Below are 21,726 nucleotides of genomic sequence, written 5' to 3' on the forward strand. Positions count from 1 at the left end.
ATAGGAATAGACTGAGGGCCGGTAGATTGCAGCTGCCAGGGTAGGCAAACATCTTGTAGCACATCATTGAGGCAGGGAAGGAGTATAAATCACTTACCCATTTGCAACAGAAGATTTTTATTTAGAAGGGATGACTGATACCTACCCACTACCTCTCGTCAGCCCCAGTCCTCTTTCATAAGCTCCCTCTCATGCCAGCTCTACTTCCTGTGGGTTCTTTAGCAGTCACGGAATGAGAGAAAGGATTGATCAACCACACGCTACAACAGAAAAATCAGGCATGTAGCACAGTTTCTCTGCCTATTCAGGACTAACAAGAGAAGCAAAACAGTGAAAGTTAGCAATCATGACATTAGAGTAATTATGCAGAAATATTTCAAGATCTGTAATCTAGACAAGTAGTTGGGAGGCATTTCAATAATAACTTTGTGAAAAGATGTTTCTGCAGAGTAAGCATTTTCTTCATAAGTTTTCCTCTGAAGAGGCTGATACTTCTTTCCCCCCCTCTCTCCAGAGAAAGGCAGAAATGGTGTTTCAGTTCCCACACCATAACCAGTCTCCCAAGCTGTCTAGAATATGAAAGGTGCAGAACATTAACTTTTTTTTCCTTCAGTAGCTTCAAGCTTTGTAACTTTAACATTTATATAACAGACGAGTACAATTAGCATATACTCTCATTATGCCTGAAGTATTACTGAACTTCTGCAGGAGTACTGAAGTCTGATTAAAAAAACCAAACCAACAAAAACCCCAGAAAGAACAGGACCATTGCAGGGAACAAGTCTTTAACTTTTTTCCCCCCCCTAGAAATATGGGATAGCTGCCCCCCGACCCCACAGATGACTAATTGAGACTCCACAAGGTTTCATGTAACAGTGGGATCAACACCAAAGTTAAGTTTGTAATTCCAAGTTTGCCCTTACAAGGCAGATGTGCTGTTCCTGCGTGTGCCCCGTCATTGGGGGAGCACAGGTTCCCTGTCCCCTGCTCCCAGACCAGGCTGAGGGGGAGAAGGGCTGGTACCAGGAGTAGTTCCCACTCCTAATCACTCCCCCTGTGTAATCCCGAGAATCACTGCTAACCTGAAACAAAGGAGGGCAGGTGCTGAACAGACACAGGGACACCACACCCCAGAGTAATTAATGCTCTTTTACAAGCACTTGCTCTGTCACAGCAGGATAGTCCTAACAAGTACATGAAGGTGGTGAGGGCTTAGAATTTTGAAACACAGACATTAAGCAGAGGCCTGATAAAATTACAGAAATAGTATTCTTCATTAAAGGCCTTTTTTTTTTTTACTAAGTATCTGAAGAATTGTTTTGCTGCTTTGAATATTTGAGAATTAAGAATAAAGTTTCCCATCTATTAAGGGGGGCTTTTATTATATTAATGAGCTCTGAAAACCTCATTTTAAAATCAAAGCTACTAAAGTTTGGGAAAGAGATACAATACTTCTGAGTTTCCTGTGTCATCTGAGATCAGAGCATGTGCTATTCTTCGCTCTCATTCTTCAGTTCTTATAGGGTTATAAAGTCATCAAAATCAATAAATCAACAGCAGGAAAGATAGCAAGAACACATTGAAATAAAGTCTTTAAGTCTTTCCTCCAATATTGCTGTTAAGATAGGTATTTACAACTCGCTATCTCTTTTCTTTGCTATTAACTTCAGATCAAGACATCATAATAGCGCTATGAGTGATACCAACAGTGTGCAAGCATGTAAAAAAGGTTACATTTTGAGCTGAAGAATCATGCAAAGTACAGCTGCGACTTTGCATCTGCATCACTGCTGAAATAGCCACGTCTTCCAGGGATAAACAGTAACATTTTCTTTACCTGAAGTTGTCAGTAAAGAATGATCCCCCATAAACGCTGAGGGAAAGTAGAATAGAGGCTGCAGTACAATATGCCTATTCCTATAGGTATAAGATAAGCTTAGCTAGACAAAGAAAAGATCAAGGTATCTCAGCCCTTCAGCCCTGCTAATACACGTGTCAAAGGCGGTGGGAATTCCCCTTTTATAGGGTCAAACTGAAAGTTCTCAAGAACAATATCCACATCCTCAGAACATCAAACACAACCACCCAGTATTCTGTGATGCTCAAAGTCATTTGTAAGCCTTCTCAGGAGTCCAGCTGCACCTTCCCAAGGCAGCAGTTGGCTTAAGTAAATCTCCAGCAGCAAGAATGGTCATTTCTCCCCCACACACACAGACAGCTGACCTAATCGACCTGCCAGATGGCATGCAGATGACAAGTGCCACGAACATACACCTCTGCCATAGAGGCAGAAAGAATTCCCAGGCACTTGATTTGCACTCCAGCGCTTGGACACATAACCATACTTCTGTCAGGTAGTAAAGCCTGGCCGTCTAAACTAGACTTCCTCCCTTCTTCAGAGGCTTTATGGAGATTTCTCAGTACTGTTACAGGTTCAGGTTAACAGGTAACCAGTAGCACCGTGCCACTCAGATTTTTGGATCCTCTAAATCTTTCAAGAGTCATGGAAATGAAAGCTACAGAAATCAACTGGTAGGAAGACATCAGTGAAACCTAACATTCCAAGATCAAAGAAGATAAAAACCTAAATCTTGTGAATCCAGGCAATCTGAAAAAAAAAAATACTTAGAAGGGGGAAAAAGTGAATATTTAAGTATATGCTTACAGTGAAAGACAAACATCTCTCAACTTAGGCCTGTGTGAAGCATTACTTTATGACATCTTTTCCCAATGAGTTATCCAAACTTAAACACGAAATACAAAAGCTATCACAAAGACTTTAAAATATTTCAGTGCTCTTCTGAAGCTAAGAAAACATGAACTCAGTAATCTAACATGCAGAAATTATCCAGGAAAGCTTCCCTAGTGCTGACCTTCAACTTCTTCCATCACTGATGAAGGAGTATGTCATACTCTTAACTCATGCAGATAAACGAGGAAAGAACCACTTTAATAATGAAGTTGGGCTCTTTATATGCAGGGCTATTACAAAGGAAAGGCAAAACAGACTAATTCAAAATGCTTGATAGAGAGCTGATAAGCTCCATGCTTCAGAAAGTATCCAAGGACAGCATGGCAGCTGTCATGAAATTGAAGGCAATTCAAAGTTATTAGATATTATTTTAACATCTTTCAATAATTTAAGTACGTTTTAAATTCATACGCTTACACCAGAAATGTAACTGTTAAAACAAAACCTGACCAATCCACTAACAATCCATGTAAAAGTCCTGCTACATTCAGTGCATTTCAAAGACTGCTTAATTAATGCTTTTAAAAATCCCAAATTAGTGATTTCTGACCATCATGAACCTTAATGGGTTTTCTATTATTTTGAAATTTGAAGACTATATTGGATTTATAGTAGCATTTTAATAGAACAAAAGCCATTTTACTCATACAACTTCAGAACTGTACTGATGCTTCCATCATGTCACTTAATCACAGGAACAGCTTAAAACCTAGGCAATATCTACATTAATTTACCAGTATTGTAATTGATCACATATATAGACAGAGTGCTTATTTCCTTAGTTAGGATGAAAACTGGATACAAGATGTATTTGTTGGCAAAGGACAGAACTGCATAATACTCTGTGTTCATGTCATAGGAGATATTTCAAGAGATATTTGCATGTTTTTCATGTGCACCAACTGGCATTTTAGGAACTTTTTTGTTTTAGCTTCAGAGAGGTAAGAGAGCTTTAAGATTTTCATACAAGTTTTTATATTCCAAAGACTGTAGTGCTTTGTAAGTAACAAAGACCATAACCACCAAATAGCAATTTTTATTGTTCAATCCAAGTAGCATGCACTGGGAAACAGCCCACAATGAAAAACATTAAATTGAATTCTTTTTAGTGATCTGCAAGCATTATCGGAAGACGTAGAGAACATTTAAAAATGTGAACTTTATGCTGAGTGTCCTTTTAAAAGCTAGCAGCACAAAATATTTTTTTAACAGACCAGATATCTCCGTTGCATCCTGAACAGTAGTACATCATTTTGTTGTCCATGATTTTTGGCTCCCAAGTTTTGCAAATGCTGACACATCAAGACTTTTACCACTGTTGCACTGTTCATATAAAGTCTGAAAGTTAATAACACAAGTATTTAGGTGAACAGTTATATCACACGTGGACTCAAAACAATATCTTTATAACAGGGATTACCACTTTAATAAGTCATCACATACTGAAATATTCCAAATGCCACACTAAAACTTCTTTCTCAAATCAGAAAGTAATGATACATTTAAGACAGCTTAGTTGTAGCAGTTGTAATGCAATGTAGTGCCTGAAAGAAAACACATACTCTGACTTAGCAGCACGAGCAAAGGTACAGAGCTTCACAAGTTGGCAGACAGCAAAGTAATTACTGAGATGTAAAATCAAGTTTACTCTGTTAACTGTTTCTGATGCGGAAACACCGGCATGGAAGGAGAGAGGTGACCAAGCTTTATACGAGATGGGAAAAAAAAATAATCAGTGGACGCATAGTCACATCACAAAAGGGTAACCTCTTGTTCACCCCCATATTTAAAAAAAGAATCAGGTATGATTAGCAGTGTAAGTGTAAATAAGCTTCTTTAGATTTACTTCATGCATACTGAATTTGCTTCCCTCCCCATGAAAGCAGCTTTGCATTTTATATATCTGACCACCATCACCTCTTCCAAGAAACAGGTGTAAAGAACCAAGTTGGTGAAGAGTTACCAAGCTTCTCTTTTAGGCAGTAAACCAACAGGCTGGAATCATAACAACTGAACGTACAGGGACTAATTTACACATAGCAATGCATTAACAGTTCAGCAACTTCCAGGAAGTAAGAACTGTTGCAGTCCAAGAGCCTGCATGCTTGACAGATTTAGATAATTTCTCCCTAATGATGGTTATTAAATTAGAAGTCCTACTACAGTTTTTGGTCAGCTTAAAAGCTAAGCAGCACAGTAGGACTGTTTTAGAAAGAAAATGCTGGGATAGTGGGGCATTTGGATGTAAAGCAATACAGATATACTGGGAGGTGGAAAGGAAAGAAAGAGCTAAAAATCAAGATTACCATCACCCTTTTAACCCTTCCCATTCAGAAGGATGTGGAAAGATTCTGCATGCTTGCAAACAAAAGCACTACAATGTGTAATGCTTTTCCAGCTGTGGTTAAAGCTTTGATAGATGTATCCTTTTCAGCTTTCACTACCAAACATTCTAACCTTTGTTTCCACGAACATGTAGTACCATACAAAATGGAAAAGAAAGCGTACTTACCCTAGCAGCTCTAGAAATAGAGTTGGGAGAATTCAAGCCAACCAGCTGGCCAAGGATACGTTTCATTTCCTCTGTTGTTCCTTTTGCATTTGGAACACCTGCAGTTAATTTATATACATATAAGTTACCAGTGCAGTTTGTAAGGGGTTTAAGACTTAAAATACTGAGGTCTTTTCTGAAACATACGTAAGCCCCAAATAAAATAAATTGTTACACTAGCAAGTGGAAAGCACAAATACGAGTAAAGCATTTTGTTTTCTTAAACAGAATTATAAATACTATTTAATATAAATGTATTTTAAAATAAACACACCTGTTTGACAGTGACTTTGAATTTGAACGTACGGATGTACCAGCAACTCCGAAACAGATATTCTTTGTTTAGGATTTCTTACTAAACAGCGCTGCAAGTGAATTAAGAAATAATTTAATTTGAAGTAAATTAAGAATTTCCTTAAGAATTAACAGTGAGGATCTTCAGAAGACCCTGTAGATGCATGTCAGAACTTCTTACTGCAGAACTACACACTCAGAAAGTCTCAACTCGCAATACAATAACTGATCGCCTTCATTAGCAATTATCTTCAGAGTAAAGTTTGGTATCCTGTTTTGCTCCATCAATCGTGTCAGAAGAGGTGAAGACCAGAACCTGCAATATTCTTTTATTCTAACTAACACAAAATAACACTGAGATGTGAAAGTTAACGGGATAAGTGTTTCTGGATTTCAGTTTGTTACCTGCTGAGCAACACAATTTGGGCTTGAGTAAAAGCAGAGGCCCAGTTTCAAAAGCAGGCAAATATGCAGGGTGAGGGAAAGGGATGAGGAGTACAGAAGCTACAGTATTTACTTAGGGTTGTTCAGCCAAAGGAGTTAAGCTACATTGCTATAAGTATTTACTTGTTTATTTGCCACTGAGCTGAAAACAGACTTTTATTTTGGAAACTATTTGAAGTGGCTCTAGCTTCATTAAGTCTTCTTTTGGAACAAAGCTGTTACTACAAGTAGCAGTGAGCATTTATTTGTGAAAAATGTTTCTCAAGCACAACTCATTCAGTTTAAGAAGTTGCCATTATTTGAATCAAAATTAATTTTAAGGGACAATTACCTTTAGCACATCTTGAAGATCCTTCTCAGCAATATCTGGAAATTCTATTTCATAACTGGGATCAACAATGGCATGCAGTTTATTAATTGGATTTGTTATATGTTGAAATGGAGTCCTTCCATATGTCATACAGTACAAAATGCATCCCAATGACCATACATCACTTTTTGGACTTATCTAATATAAAAACAAACAAAAAAGGATTACTCCACACTTAAATTGACTGAACGGACACTTCCTTATCATATAATTGTACAGTCATTTCACTTAACAGTATCTATTTTACACTTGATAACAGATCTTAGTAACTATGACACAAAATCACCAAGACAGCATGCCATTACTTGCAGAGACAGTGATGGGGCTTTATTCATTATTTCATAAGAAAGCTATTTTCAATAATTATCTCTGAAAATCAACTTACTTGAACAACTAACTTAAAATAAAATTAAAGGTAGTCCTTAACAAATTGAACAGCAGGATCCTAGTTTCAGATTTATGAGTAAGTACAAGTAAAAGCATACTAAATTAATTCAATCCAGAAACCAGTGAGACATCACAGCTACGTCCCCTGTGTGGATGAATTGGGAAGCCATAGCTCAGTTCCTCTGGCTTTAAAGGATTCAGACCGTGATTTCAACCACCACACCTGGGCTGTTCCTTACTGGAGGACTTTCCACTTCTCCTGTTGAAGCTGAAGCACTTTAAGAAAAGCACATAAAGCTGGGGGAGATGAGGGAGTTGGGGAAAGAGACACACAGAGGGCCTGACTCCCAGCACAATGGTTACATTTTTGCTTAGGTGAGCTGAGCTCCAGAGCAAGTCTGCACTTTGCATGCAATTTTTAAAAACATGAGAAAAGGTAAAATGCATCATCCTTAACAAACGAAATTCATCTATAAAACATTCTATTGTGTGTTTAGAAAGACAAGATTGTGTTTTACTACATAGTAATACTTCCATTCAACTGCTAAAAAGTCACAATCTTTGAGTGTGTATATGCACGTGCATATGAATATATATTATTTACTTTTTTAAACACCTTTCCACAAAACTATATACCCCTGAATTGAAGTTTGACTGCCAATGTGAAATTGCTTTCCTTCAGTATTTTCCTCATCACTCACATTCCATTGCCCTGGTGGAGTTATAGAGAGTTCTACAATACACAGTACTCTGTAGCATAGAAGAATTAATAGTATATACAGAGTTCACACACGTGTCCACTAAAATACTAGACTTCATTCTAGCACCTTTTAAAAGGCCTTATTAGGTATCACTCATTTCTTGCAATACCTGCCTCTCACTTAAAAGAATTAAAAAATATGACAATGACACAAGCATCATCATATCTTGTTGTTTAAACAAGAAAACTAACCATGGTTTATACCAGAACAAGCTTTCTTGCTTTCAAAAACAGATTTCTACGCCAGGTTTATTCACGCAGAATGCTAAAATGTAGCTGTGCAGCAGCTAGCAGTACCATAAGAGCTCTGACAATTTTTGGCAGAAGAAAGCTAAAACAGAAGGGCATAATCAGCACAACAGGCAACCACGAAGTGACTGAGGAATGATTCTCTCACTTTACTATGTGAAAGATCCTCCAAGAAACAGGCCTGAAAGCTCTAGCCTGGAGTGATTTCAGTGGAAAGCAGGACTTGTCAGAGATGCACAGCATGGTGGACCTTTAAGATGCTCAAAAGACTTTTGTAACATTAGTTGTCAGTACAGCCTCTGATATGTGAAAGGCTGCATTCATTTCACTGTACTCTATATTGCTGTTCAATGCCATGACATCCTGGTGGAAGACTTTTCTATTGCTCCATAGAAAAGGATTTTAAAATATTTTACATTTATTATCAGTTTAGATGTTATCATCATCATTATTATTATTATTATCAGCTCCTCCAACACCCAAGCCTGGGCATTTGTTTTCCTTTCCGTTTTACTCATTAATCCAGCAGTTACATGTTTCTAAACATCATTTGCAAAATCCTTTACATAGTTGAGAGGAATAAACTTAGCCTTCAATCTCTGCCCACCAATATCATGGCACAATGGATTTCCTTGTGTTCAAGTTTCAATGGAAGATTTTGAGAAAACTAAGCCTTAAAATATATGCCTGAATTACTTTCTTCTTAATATGAAGGGAATAGGAGAAAAAAAAAGATCATATGTTACCTTAGATCGAGATTTCCCATTTTCTCCATAGGAAGACATATCTTTTATTGCTTCAGGTGGCATATAATTCATTGTGCCAACCTAGCCATAAAAAAAAAAATGAAGCATGCACTTAATTTAACACACTTTAAAACATTAGATTTTTGTCTCAAAGCACTGAAAGGCATGTCGAAAATTTGTTTCCATTAAGGCTGAAGGCCGTTGTTATTCTGTTCCATAAAAAACACGTAAAAATTTATATTTAGGAATATTTATATAAACACATAAAACCATTCAGCATAAAATTTCAGTATTCGTTGAAGTTACTGCATTAATTAACATAATCAGCAAGTACTACAGCACTTTACAGAAAAGTGTACATCAGTTTCCCAGAAGTATTTCACCTGAGAATCTTTAATGATGCTTGTCACATCTGGCTGCATTTGGTTTGCAATGCCGAAGTCAATTAGTTTTAACATTCCATCAACTATCAGAAAGTTTGCTGGTTTCAGATCGCTGTGAATAATGCCTGTGAAATAGAGTTTAAAGTCAATCCCAGTTACTACTATGGGGTTTTTTTTTTTCACTCAATTCCCATAACCCTTGCACAAAGAGAAGGTGCAGATCAGCTTTACCTGGCCAAAAGCAAGTGATTATCTCCAGATTTCATAAAAGTGTTTCCATTGCTTTTTAAACAGTTACGCCTTGCATAAGTTTATAGTTCAAATTATTACTTATTCAAATCTGCAGGCACCCCAAAATAGCTCCAAGAGACCTGAGCTGCATAATTTATCTCAGTTAGGGACTGTCCCTCTAGCTGTATGCGCACACTGCAATAGTGAACTGTTGTTCTGGATCATTTCAATGGCTTGTCTACTCCAGTAGCTTTCTCTTAAAGAATAAGCTGAGCAGGTACTTAAAATAAAAGAATTATATTGCTTAGTCTGATGTTTTCTGCTTCCTGATCTCAAAGGTACCGTTCACTGAGGATTACATATGACTGACCTCTCACAAACCCTACTTACATGATTTATTATGAATTTTGGTTATTAGTCATAAATCAATCAATTCGTCTTTGTATTTTGCAAGATAGTTTCTTTCAAGGACACATCACATAGTATGTAGCCTGTGTTTTAGTAGGTTTTGCTGTCTTTCTATATTATTGAATATTCTAGTGCTCCTGTGCTGTAAAGAGGTGATGCACTCTGCTGTATGTACAGGTCTTCACTTTCCTTTCTTAAATAGAAAAAGGATCCAGATCTGCTCTGCTTTATATTATACAGTCAAACAGAATACAGATGCATGTGCTTCAATTACATAGGTGAAGATGAAAGGAAGGCCTGAAGAACTATGAGGAAAAAGCTGAAACACTACGTCAAAGTAAAGAACGACAGAGCTCTGTAAAAGCTGTCACTAATGTCAAAGCTTTTTTGGAGAGGATGAGTGACTGAAATTTGAGTCTAACGGAGAACATGCAGCACTGGGAATATACAATGTAGTCTAATACAGAAAAGATTGTTTTCTGCCTCTTGAGAGGAAATAGAAAGCGTTATGTAGTGGTGGTACTTGGAGTTACCAAAGTCTACCTCTGCATCAAGATTTACTCGTCTTTTGTTTCACTGAAATTTTTTCTCACAATACAGTAAATACCCATCTTTGAAGATCACTAGATTTACACCAAAACTAAGAGCAGTATCACCTCCAAAATTTAAACACATTCTGTTATCTCTGCCATATAACCTATACAAATACATAGAATTATTTAAGTATACCATGTTCATGGATTGTGTGAACCGCTTCCAGCATATTTTTCCAATAGCTCTTTCGTTCCAACGGATCAATGTGCTTTTTCTTTTTGAGCCAGCTATTGAGATCGATATTTCCACACTCCATTACCATGTAGATATGATGATCAGTAATTTCACTAAAAAATGAATATACTTGCGTTAAAATTTAAGGCAACTTCTTTATATAAAAAGATACTGGTTTAATAAAATTAGTGTTTACTCACTAGCCATAAAGACGGATGATCTTATCACTATGTTGCTGCAGTTTACTCAAATGAGCAATTTCATTCTTATAGCTCTCAACAGTCTGTTGATCAGCGTCCTCTAGATTCACATATTTGACAGCATAGAGCTGCTTCTTTTCATTCAGTACTTGAAACACCTGCAAAACAGTATCAGTAAATAACTTCAATCCTAGTTCTGATTTACTATCGTCCTTCATCTCACCACAGCAAGAATTTCAAAGCAAAAGTGTACCTTTTCAAAAGAAGCAACAATAAATTTACAAAGAAGTTCATACAAGTCATCATGAAGAAAAATTAAGAAAGAAGCCACCAAATACAACGGAAACCACCCTCTGAGAAACCATCTCGGTACCACATTATATTTCACTAGGTATATTCAATCATAAGTCTTGAAGGGTTCCTGAGATAAAGAATGCAAAATAACACCTCCGACAGAGATAAGGGTTTGACCTGCCACTACGCATCCATTGTATCACACCAAGATGATCTGGGGGTTAGACTACATGGCACATAAGAGGCTGAGAGCAGAGTCCATTCAGTCTTAAGATGAAAAGGCTACAGGGAATCTTATTGCTATCTTCAGCTATTTAAAGGGAAGGTATGAAAGAGAGACTGCTCTTGAACCATCAAAGTACGAGGGCCAACAGGTATAACTAACAACAAGGAAAATGCCAATTAGATATCAGGAAATTTATTTCACCATCATCTAGTCAAACAGGGGAACGGGTTGTCCAGAGAGGATGTGACATCTCCATCCTTAGTGATACTCAAAACTCAATCACGAAAGACCACGAGCGGCCTGCTCTATTTTGGCCTTGCTTTAAGCCAACCATTGGATCGAGCGACATGCAGAGGCCCCTTCCATCCCACCTCATTCTACAATTGCATGCTGCCAACAGAGGAAGCTTTTCTTATGAAATGACAGCTATCAAATATTTTTAATTTAAAAAATTGAAAAGCTATAAAACAACATCAATCTTAAGTACCATCTCAGGCCCTTAAAGCCAGTTTGGGAAAATCCATGCATTTAAAACAAAACACCAAAGGATTTAGTGGACTGAACTCAAGGACAAGATTAGAGATATTTCTAAAACTATCTCTAACTAAGATTTCCAGGCAATTTTTGGCAAGTCAAAAGGATACTTTGGGGAAAAAAAAAAAGAGTTATAAATAGAAATGCTATCATTTAAGTATCCAATTTATATTTCACCGTATGCCTCAGATTACCCAAAAGTAACCATTCCACTTTCCAAGTGCTGCAGACTAAGTACTACAGAGGCTGTTACTAAGGATTAACCAATGCATGCATGTATTAAGAGTTCCCTTACAGAAATTTGTAGACTGTCCCTGTGACTACTATACAGTCTTAAGACAGAAGCACACAGGCGAAGCAGAGGTATGGGAGACAGAAGAAAGCAGAGGAGAAATCTAAAGTCACACAAAACTGCCTATGTCGTTTCTGTTGTAATTCTTTATCTTCTGAACAAGAGATTTTGCCGAAACTGTTTCCCAAGCTCCTATGACCCCAAATTTCCTTATAGAAAGCAGCTCAGTCATCACTTCAGTCATGCTTACATTCCCCTTCTCACACAAGTTACAGAAGTAGCAAGGGATGGCCTGTTCACTTCAGGAACTTTCAATCAACCTTACCAGCCATGCATTTCTCAACATAATCACACTGCCCTAAACAATGGCCTCCCATGTTACAGTAATACTGCAGCATATCTCCTATAACAGAAGAGCTGATTTTATTAGGAATTTTAATACTCACTCCACAACAGAAATTATCTTCAAGAGCATACACAATCTACTTTCAGGCCTTCACGCCGAAAGCAAAACAAAATGGGCTCCAACCTTTGTTTACTGATTTAAGTGAGATTTTTAGGTGTTGGGTAATCACTTTTTCCTATTTCCATAGCTCCTGTCAGTGTTCTGACCACATCTGTTCAGAGTTTCTGTTCACTGTTTATTCTTTACTTCAGCACCCCCCCTTTATCAATCTGCTGGTTTTACTTTGTTTCTCCACTAAAATGAACAGTACTGTATTTAACATCCTGTCATAATTGAAGCATCATTTTCATAATAATACATTAATTCAGTTATTATTGCAGGCCATCTGAAGACTCAGGTGAGACAGCATTGTACCAAATCTAATCTGTCCACTATGTTTCTTCTGCATCCATGAGGGATAAAGTCTAAGCATAGCTTTAAAACAACAGATTCCTAGATTCTCTGGGTCACTCAAACATTTTGTAAATGTTAGTACTAGGCAGTCCTTATTAGATGACATCATCTATGTTTACAATACAACTACTACTGTGTAAATGAGCAACTGTCTAAAATAATAAAAGAGCATCTTACCTTACTTGAGCCTCCACTACCTATTTGCTTTAATATTGTATAAACTCTTCCTTTGATAGCAAGACATTCATGTGAAGGGATAGAAGCTGGAACCTGTGAATATACAGAAAAAGTTAAGAAAAAACCCAATATTGCTATACATGCAGCAGAACTTGGTAGAACTTAGCTTTTTATTAGGTTAATATGCTTTAAAGTTGTCTTTCTGAACAAGATGAACTGCAAAGCTAAACTGTAAACATGTTTGTCTGGAAAGCTAAAGATCCCCATAGCAAGAGTATTTGTATAATGATCATCACTTGGCACATAACATCACTGAACTCATAAAAGATACCCATGCTTTTCACACTGGAAATCAAGAAAACGGTGTTTTTTAATAAGGCTTCTCAGATCCTTAGAGACACCTCCCTCTTTACAGCTGTTGGAAATGTGATAGTCTACAAGACTTTCAGTCACAGCATGCAACTAAGAGTCGTACTCAACTCCCCTACTATTTTATTTGAAGCCAACTACTAGCTAGCAGACTTCAGTGCTGTGAAGCTGAAACTGCCTGTATCACCCATACCTGCTACGCTAAGCTGCAGAACAGCCACAAGTGTTAAATATTAATCATCTGGTAGGAAGCTTTAAACTATCCTGCAATTCTGTCTACAGTTGTGAAGACTCCTACTTAAATGTGCAACCCATCTAAGGTAATCCATTTTTACGTGATTTCAGGTCACCACAAAAGCATCAAAATTTGTGAAGTCTAACAAAATGGAGAAGTGTAATTCTTCATTCTTTTACCTCCCTCAGACTCTTACAGTTTTACACTGCTTCTCTTTATGGGTACACCACTCTAATGGATAGTACCACTATAAAAATATAACAGAACAAAAACAGTGACTCTAGTTCTTGCTTCTGTTATGAAGTAGGATCTGAAAAGGCTTACATGTCAGAGATAAAGGCTTCAGGATTGTGACACAACTGAACTGATTTTTCAAGAGCTGACTTATTTTACCTAAATTCAGACATACATATGAAGCAGCAGTTATTTTGAGAATAAGCAATGCAGACTACTTTCCATTACCCATCCAAAAAGATGAATAGCAACTTTAGATTAAAAAAAACATATACGCATATATTTAACCTAAACTAACGTCCAATGAAAATATGTACTTAAAAATGGCAGAAGATAGCCTGAAGTCGTTACCTGCAAGCCAACTTGATTTTGAAATGGAGTTGCTGGAGTATGTGGTAGGAAATATGGGAGCTGGCTGTAGGGAGTAGAAATTTGACATCCTGGTAGAAAGTTGTTCTTTACAACTGGTGTTCTGAAACTAAAGGAAATTATGAACAATATCTGCATTTAGTTGTTTTGGGGTTTTTTTGTTTTTAAGATTATTCTAACAAAGTTCAAATCTTCATTGCTTCTTTAAAGTTAAACCCTATTGACTAGCAAAAGCCTCTGCTACATTCAATAATTAGCATCAAAACCAGTTCCACTTCTTGGTTTAGAAGTCTTTTAGAGTACACTTCAACTGTAACATGCTTAGGAATTATTTCTTAAAATAGTAACTAAAGAAATCCCCATCTTCAGATACTAGCTGGCACTCCCCACAAACTGGAAAATGAAAGAACCATGTAACTAGAAGAGCTGGCCAAAAGACAGCAAGATAGCCATAGTTAAGTTTTTTTCACCTTATTGTTCTATATTCAAAACCTTTTTAGATGAAGAGACACGACTTTTTTTTTTTTTAAGTGAGCATACTGGGGCAAATAGCTCCAAGGCAATTATGAGAGGGGTTTTTGAGAGCTTTAGCTATGCTGTACGTGAGCAGAAAGATCATGTATTTAAAAAGACTAAAGACTGCAAGAAATTCTTTATGTTTTTTGATTTGTTCCCTTGATATGTCTACGATATATTTAGTTCTATCACCAAATATACTACTTTTCCACAGTATTTATAGAAACTGATGCAAAAGGTCAGAACTGGAAAAATTTATATCCCTAAGACTTTTTTTTTAGGGAATAAAATGACAAAAGTCTGAAGTAAACAGGTAGAACAAGTCAAAAATCATGGTTGTCACTGAACACAAAAGCACTCCACAATTCTGTGTATTTATCATGTGCCATACATACTGTGTGTAATGAGCATTTAATTTTTAAAAGAGTTTGAAGGAAGCAAGAACAGGACTACTATTCAAGGACTATTTTTATCAAGTTCCATCATGAGATGATGTGCTTCATGCACTACATATATTCTAAATTCTACAGCTACGGAGACAGAGATCCTACCAACAGGAACAGTGCTTACTCATCATATATCCGTGACCTATATAATTCATCATAGAGACTTATGAAAATAGTAAGTAATCACATGATCAGAAAGATTATCAATATATGTTTATGCCCAATTTAAGATTGCATGGATAAACAAATGCTAACATTTCCCAACTTGAGTGCTCTATTCTGCAAGCCTCTAGATTCCTTACACCTTTTTTTTTTTTTTTAAACCACAGATACTTGCATCACAGGAACCAGGCTGATATATAGTTATCAATCTAAAAAGCTTTTCAGCCACAAAAAACACAAGGCATACAAAAGAAAGCGTCATGCAGCAGGAATCAAAGAAACAGGTAAATGCTCTAATAAGGACTTATGGATTTGATGGTGTATTTCCAAATGCTGAAAAACTTCCAGGGAAGACAGAGGTCCCTAAATGAAATCTGAATCTTAAAGTCAGGCTTTTGACATCAAGAGTTGGAAGCACTCAGAAATCTTGTGTGCTATCTGAACAGAAAAGCTTAAGAAACCCTGTTAAAAGCTGCTAAAGTTTTTCCAGACATCGACTACCATTCATGAGTGTTCAACTCAAAGAAGTGGCTCACCAGTCCATATAATCATTACAGGTGGTGCTTGGTGTTCCACAAACATGTGATGGATCACTTCTCTTAGAAACAGCATCTGGTGGTGATAATCCTTTTGAAACAGGAGGACCAGATTGTTCAAGGTTCGATTGTTTTCCCTACAGAGGGCAAAACAAGATATTATTCCATACAGAGAGACACAATTACAAACACAGAGATCACTTTTTCAACATGTGAAAGCTGCTGCAGCTAGAAAACCACTACATATTCCTGTTATTTTACCTCTCTGGAGCAGCTTTTCTGTGTCACATCTTGAACCGGCCATTTTTTTCTAGCATTAACATAGTTTAGTTTAATCTGTTCCAACTGCTTCCTATAGCTTTCACCAGAACTAAATTGTTGCTGTTGACTTTCCAGACTCCTTGGCTCTGGTATCTTCAGCTCCTGATGCTGGACTTTATTTTCTAAAAAAGAAAAAAACAAAACACAACAAAACCAGATTATTAAAAAGACTTGATAGTTAGTACTGTTTCTGACACTCCACTGAGTTTCCACTCCACAGAGTTTCTGACATTTTTCCCCCCAGTTGCTAGAATAATTTTACCTCATTTTCTATATCAGAACAAACACACACAGTTGACCTACTAGAATCAGGCATTAAAAGGCATTCAGGATTCATATTCAGTTCAGTGTAATAACATTGACAACTTTCTTCAAAGTGTAACAGTAAGAGAGACACAACTGTTTCCTTCACCAACACACAGAACAAGATCATATTCATCATTTGTACTACAACATCCTGGGACACTAAGCAGGTTTATAAAACATTTAAGATAAGCTTATTGCAATACTTCAAATTAGAAGTCTGTTGTCTGTGACAACAGGCAACCTATAACCCAGTGTAATGACTGAAGCCAGAGGCATAAAGGGACAAGGCATGTTCCATCTCGTGGTTCCTTTTGCAGAGGTAATAAGACAGTGAATTGGCAGATTTGCAGGGCAGGCTGCAAATAGCACAGCCTAAGAGCATTCCTTCAAGTGCTCGTTCAGTTTTCTTTTCAAATGACTAGAAAGCAATATGCCACACTAAGCGGAAGTTGAGCACAATTGAGCTACCAAAGGACTGAGGTGCGACAACCACCACCTCGTCTGGAAGGCTGCATGAAGCACTAACAGGGAAAGTATTACCTGAAATCCAAACCGTTCCCAACACAAGTCAGTGGGAAAGGTTTTGGTGGGCGGTTGGGGAGACACTGAAGTTAAAAAAAAAATCACGATTTTTCAAATGAAATCATTTTCTTTCCAACAATAAGTAGATACGTATATAATCCTAAATCCGACCCTTGCATCATTATTAGACATATTCACCTAACTTCTTCAGTAGGATCATAAATCAGAAAGCCATCTAGGGAACTGTGTTTCATCAGAAATCTAGAAGCGTCAAGTAACTGTAAAAGATTAGTACACGTATCCCATATTTCATGGTGTTGGTGCTAAGTCATTAGTAACCTTCTAAATTTTACTTGCTCTACATCCAAGTTGTGTCCAAGTTCAGCAGTGAAGCTGATCAAAGACAACGGACACTTAACAGATGAAAACAAAAGACAAGAGAAGCCTGATCAAAGCAGAAGCAAATAATTAAGATATGTGAACAATCCTAATATGACAAATATTCTCTAATACATAAACAACAGAAAAAGCCACCTAGAGTTTCATGCACAATGGGTAAACAGGATAGAAAATGCTGACAGCAAGAGATGATGTGGGTGTTCTGCACTCAGAGAGAATTGCAGGAGCTTTGCACTTTTTTTTCAAGTGAAAGACAGTGTCACGGTCTCAGCTTTTTAAGCTTACTTCAGCCAAAACAATCTCACATTAAATGTCAACAAAAGAAAACAGAGCTGTGGCGCCTATATGGTAAACTAGGGGCATATACAAGGAAAATCACCGGAAAAATTAAACTACTGTTTGCTCTCAAGAAAATCTCAACAGACTACCTCTCAAGAACATTATAATCCTTAGTTTGAATTTCTCTCAGCCAACATTCGCTTTTTTGTTTTGGTATAAACTAGCATTTATCTGATATGCCAGCAACATTTTGCTACACTCAAGCTGGCAAGTCTTAATCTGAAACCTTGCACTGTTGCTGTTTCAATGCCTATTTAGCTCTTACAATCCACCTAACATAAAGACACAATGAATTAGCACTATACATTGGCATTTTACTTCAAGCCCAGCACTCTACACTTTTTGACAATGTTGCAGTAGGGAATTTTAGGGGTTTTGGGGTGTTTGTTTTTTTTTTTTTTTTAAAGAGTTTTTGTTTGTTGGTTTTATTGGGTTTTTTTTTACTACTTTCACAGGTGCCATTCAAAAGCCAGATTTTAATTAAATCCTCCTCTATTCCAAGCAGAAGAATTTTTTCACTTTTTGAAGAACATTTTATTTAGCAATGCATTTTCTTTAAAATATAGAACAGCAAATTTTCAATGGTTATTCTTATTCAAACTACTGAAATATCACATATTAATAGTTACCTTCTCTTTTAATCACAAAACTTGTATTCATTTTGGGTTTGAGAGTTACAGTTGAATTGGTAGCTGTTTCTATGCTGTTCTCATCTGACACCTGCAACTAAAGAAAATAAAAAGCATCTTAAAAAGAATCAAAGGGGAGAGCCCAAGCATAGTGTCTGAAAGACATTTCCTTATGATAATTAATGACTGACACACCACAAAGCAAATATGCGTATGAAAACAGTGCAGGGCACACAGACAAGCATTACTGATATTTTTTAAATCCATCAACAACCTGAATTTCCATCATACAGTTTCTGTAACAAAGACCTAAATGCTTTCTATTCTTGAATTTTCTTTCTGGGGACAGCAACACAGGACACGATAATCCAAGGCACAGCTCAAAATTAATCTATCAAAAGCCATAATTTACAGCTCCATAGAGCACTTCGTGAACTCAATTAAATGGACTTCATTGAATAGAGTACTTCCCATGATAGAACTCATGACTACAGCTAAAAGAGCTCCTGTAGTCAAGATGAAATCTTATTATCCCCTCTTTATAAGTCATGACAGATTTTTAACACCCCCCCCACTTCTCCCATCAGATGTATTGTCCAGAGAAAGCTCTTTCTTAACACCTGATTATGCATAACAGTTTTAAAATTTAAAAGCCACAATGAATATTTCTATTCACAACTGATTACTTAGCACACATGAATATTCTACATTATCTCTTTCTTAAACTGAAAAAAGTGTTTATTATTTTCCTTTCTAATATCATAGGACAGCCAGGTAGAGTTCCTTACATCTATTGCAAAAAATTTAAGTTACCTGCAAGTCTCCCAGGTCGTATGAATCACCCCCACTAGATTTTGGTTCTGATGGTGGAAGAGGTGTAATGAAAGCTGTACATTTGGAACCAGATATTTGCCTATTGAAATAACATTATTAATTACATCACATGCCAACATATAATGTCATGATTGCCTTTTATGACGCACATGAAAAGGCAGTTGTGTGAAGCCTTTTGGCTACAAGTTTCAAATACACAGAAAAGCAGGTCCACTCTGACGGTCAAGTGAGAAACAATACCAAAAAAGTCTGTAACAATGCCATCATTATCCTATGACAGATGACATAATTGATTGCCTTCCACAGAAAAGAGTAATAAGCTACATCTAGGATCCTAAACCCTACTAGTCTGTTCCAAAGTCAATTCTGAAATACTTACAGAACAGTATTGTTATGTGAAATACCTTATATCTCACTGCTTTCACAGATTCAGAATATTGGGCTTTAGCTAACTTCTGAGAGGTTAAGGGTGCATTTATTACTTTTTGGTTACATATTTCTCCCCAAAGTTCCCATTTCTACATGAATTTAATTACACAACAATAAAAAAGCATAACAAACTTAACTTGGGGGAGAAGCTTTTTCTCCTGTATTTACTTTCAAGCTGTGCTACGGTCAAGTAACATGTAGCAAAGTGCTATTTTCTTCCAATGCTGAACAATCATTTACAATAAAATGAGCATAACCCCTTTCTTAATATAATCATTATCAAATGGATTATGTTAAAAATGAGGATTTAAAAGTTTTTTGGGAACTTACAAGACTGCCTTGTATCTAATTTTAGGAACTGGAATACACAAGTGTAAAGTTATTTTGAACAAAATTTATTTTTGCCTTAGTCTCCCTTCCTTTTGAGCCTACCAATTAGCCAGAACAAGAAACTGATCTTTGCATGCTCTCATACAAAGAATCTGAGTAATAAGATAGGAAGTGGGTTATTGCAATACCTAGTGCAGTTATAATGACTATCTGTCGATAATCTTTAGATTCATTTTAATATTCTTAACTGATATTTCCACTATCCAACAAAAACATTCTGTTGAAAAAGAGAATTAAGATCTGTTGTGCTGTAGTAAACCCAATAACCATACCTCCTCATAACACTAGCTGCAAGAGGAACATCCGTTGTCTTCACGTCATCATCATCATCATCAGTTACTAGTTTAACAGGAACCCTCCCAAAGGGGCAGGCCTAAGAGTAAATTGAAAGTTATCAGATGTGGAAAGCACAATGAAAAGTTTAAGTTTTGAAGCAAAATGTTACATTTTTATACCTGGTTAGGTTTGTTTAGCGGTCTTAATGGATTGTGGCAATTTAAGAGGGCATCAAATTCCTGGGATTTCTCCTCCCTGAAGGCAAAGAAAAAAAAGAAATGTAGTGTGTATGTGCAGTTTTTGTTTAAATGGTGTTTTAAGAAATTAAGAAAGAAATCAAGCCATTACCCAAACAAAGGTTTGGTAACAGTGGAATTTTCACCAGGTTCATTCTTTTTTATGCTTCTGTAGTTTCCAATTATGCTCTGAAGTCCAAGCTCTTGTGTACTTGATACTGTAGGTAAATGAGTTAGAATTATTTGGATAATACAGCAGATTGTAGTTATTTCAAAAGAAAGTGTTCTTTTATAATAAGTGCAATTTAAAAATACATACATTTGCAGTAATCTAGTATCACTGACATATATCAGTATTTCCTATTGATCTAGACAGACATTTTATATAATTATAAAAGATATAATTCAGAAGAAAAAACCCTAACACACTCGCAACCACAAGCAGCTTTCCAGGATAAGCACAAAATTTCCTGTAACAATTGTTAAATATATTAGCTACTTGTTTTCTATACAGTTACAGTTGTAAACTATATCTAAACACAAAAAAGGGAGATTCAAGATGTCCAAAGACTATCCAAGCAATTAAACTTTTAATTCAACAACCTCACTCACCTCATCCTATATGCAGCATGAAGAATACAAGCATCAAAAACATTGGTTTAAATAGTATATTGCAGGAGTGAAGAAGAAACCCACTCTTTCAGAGCAAGCAGATTTTCCAAATCTACATTCTGAGAATACAACTCCACTCCAAACCAGCATCATCCAAAGGCTGCCTCTGAAGCTTGCTCCACAAGGACTCCTCACGAGATTTAAAGCCTCTTACATTTGGATTCTTTCTCTGTTCATTTCAGTTATTTTTCAGCTCATGTGATGAGGACACCCATGCCTGAATAACTATAATAAATCCTAAATTAAGCATCAAAACTCATCTTGTTTGAGAGGTAGCGTATCAAAGGTACAACTGTCTAGATGATCCTGACAAGCTCCCTGCTACTGCAGAGACCCAAGATATTGATAATATCCCTGACCTGTCCTGTTTTCCTGTGGAGCATTAGCTTTTGGTCTCTGACTTCATTTATGTGGTATTTAATTTTGATACAAAATTTTTGTGCTACTTCAGTTGTGTTTCTGTAGATCCACCTGGATTGAAAGCATTTAACAGGTGCCTGCAATTGCAAAAGCATGCAGCCTTTTCAATTCTACTGGAAGTTATAAAAAGCAGCATTCACAAAATAAATAGGTAAATCTTT

General features: G+C 36.6%; 1 protein-coding gene across 1 annotated transcript in view; it reads right to left on the reverse strand.

Moving 5' to 3' along the window:
- Positions 1–3,785: 3,785 nt before the first annotated feature.
- TTK (TTK protein kinase) overlaps positions 3,786–21,726 on the reverse strand; it is a 38,857-nt gene continuing 20,916 nt past the window's right edge. The window contains exons 7-23 of the mRNA XM_074578345.1: positions 20,586–20,691; positions 20,417–20,492; positions 20,234–20,334; positions 19,122–19,221; positions 18,309–18,405; positions 16,054–16,235; positions 15,793–15,929; positions 14,115–14,241; positions 12,926–13,018; positions 10,544–10,701; positions 10,305–10,456; positions 8,937–9,061; positions 8,554–8,634; positions 6,373–6,549; positions 5,578–5,668; positions 5,265–5,362; positions 3,786–4,090 (exon numbers count right to left, since the gene is read on the reverse strand). Of these exons, the coding sequence (XP_074434446.1) occupies positions 4,001–4,090; positions 5,265–5,362; positions 5,578–5,668; positions 6,373–6,549; positions 8,554–8,634; positions 8,937–9,061; positions 10,305–10,456; positions 10,544–10,701; positions 12,926–13,018; positions 14,115–14,241; positions 15,793–15,929; positions 16,054–16,235; positions 18,309–18,405; positions 19,122–19,221; positions 20,234–20,334; positions 20,417–20,492; positions 20,586–20,691 (1,991 nt within the window). The 3' untranslated portion in view covers positions 3,786–4,000. The remainder of the gene's footprint in view (positions 4,091–5,264; positions 5,363–5,577; positions 5,669–6,372; positions 6,550–8,553; positions 8,635–8,936; positions 9,062–10,304; positions 10,457–10,543; positions 10,702–12,925; positions 13,019–14,114; positions 14,242–15,792; positions 15,930–16,053; positions 16,236–18,308; positions 18,406–19,121; positions 19,222–20,233; positions 20,335–20,416; positions 20,493–20,585; positions 20,692–21,726) is intronic.

The sequence above is a fragment of the Larus michahellis genome, chromosome 3, assembly GCF_964199755.1.
Source record: "Larus michahellis chromosome 3, bLarMic1.1, whole genome shotgun sequence".
Taxonomy (NCBI): domain Eukaryota; kingdom Metazoa; phylum Chordata; class Aves; order Charadriiformes; family Laridae; genus Larus; species Larus michahellis.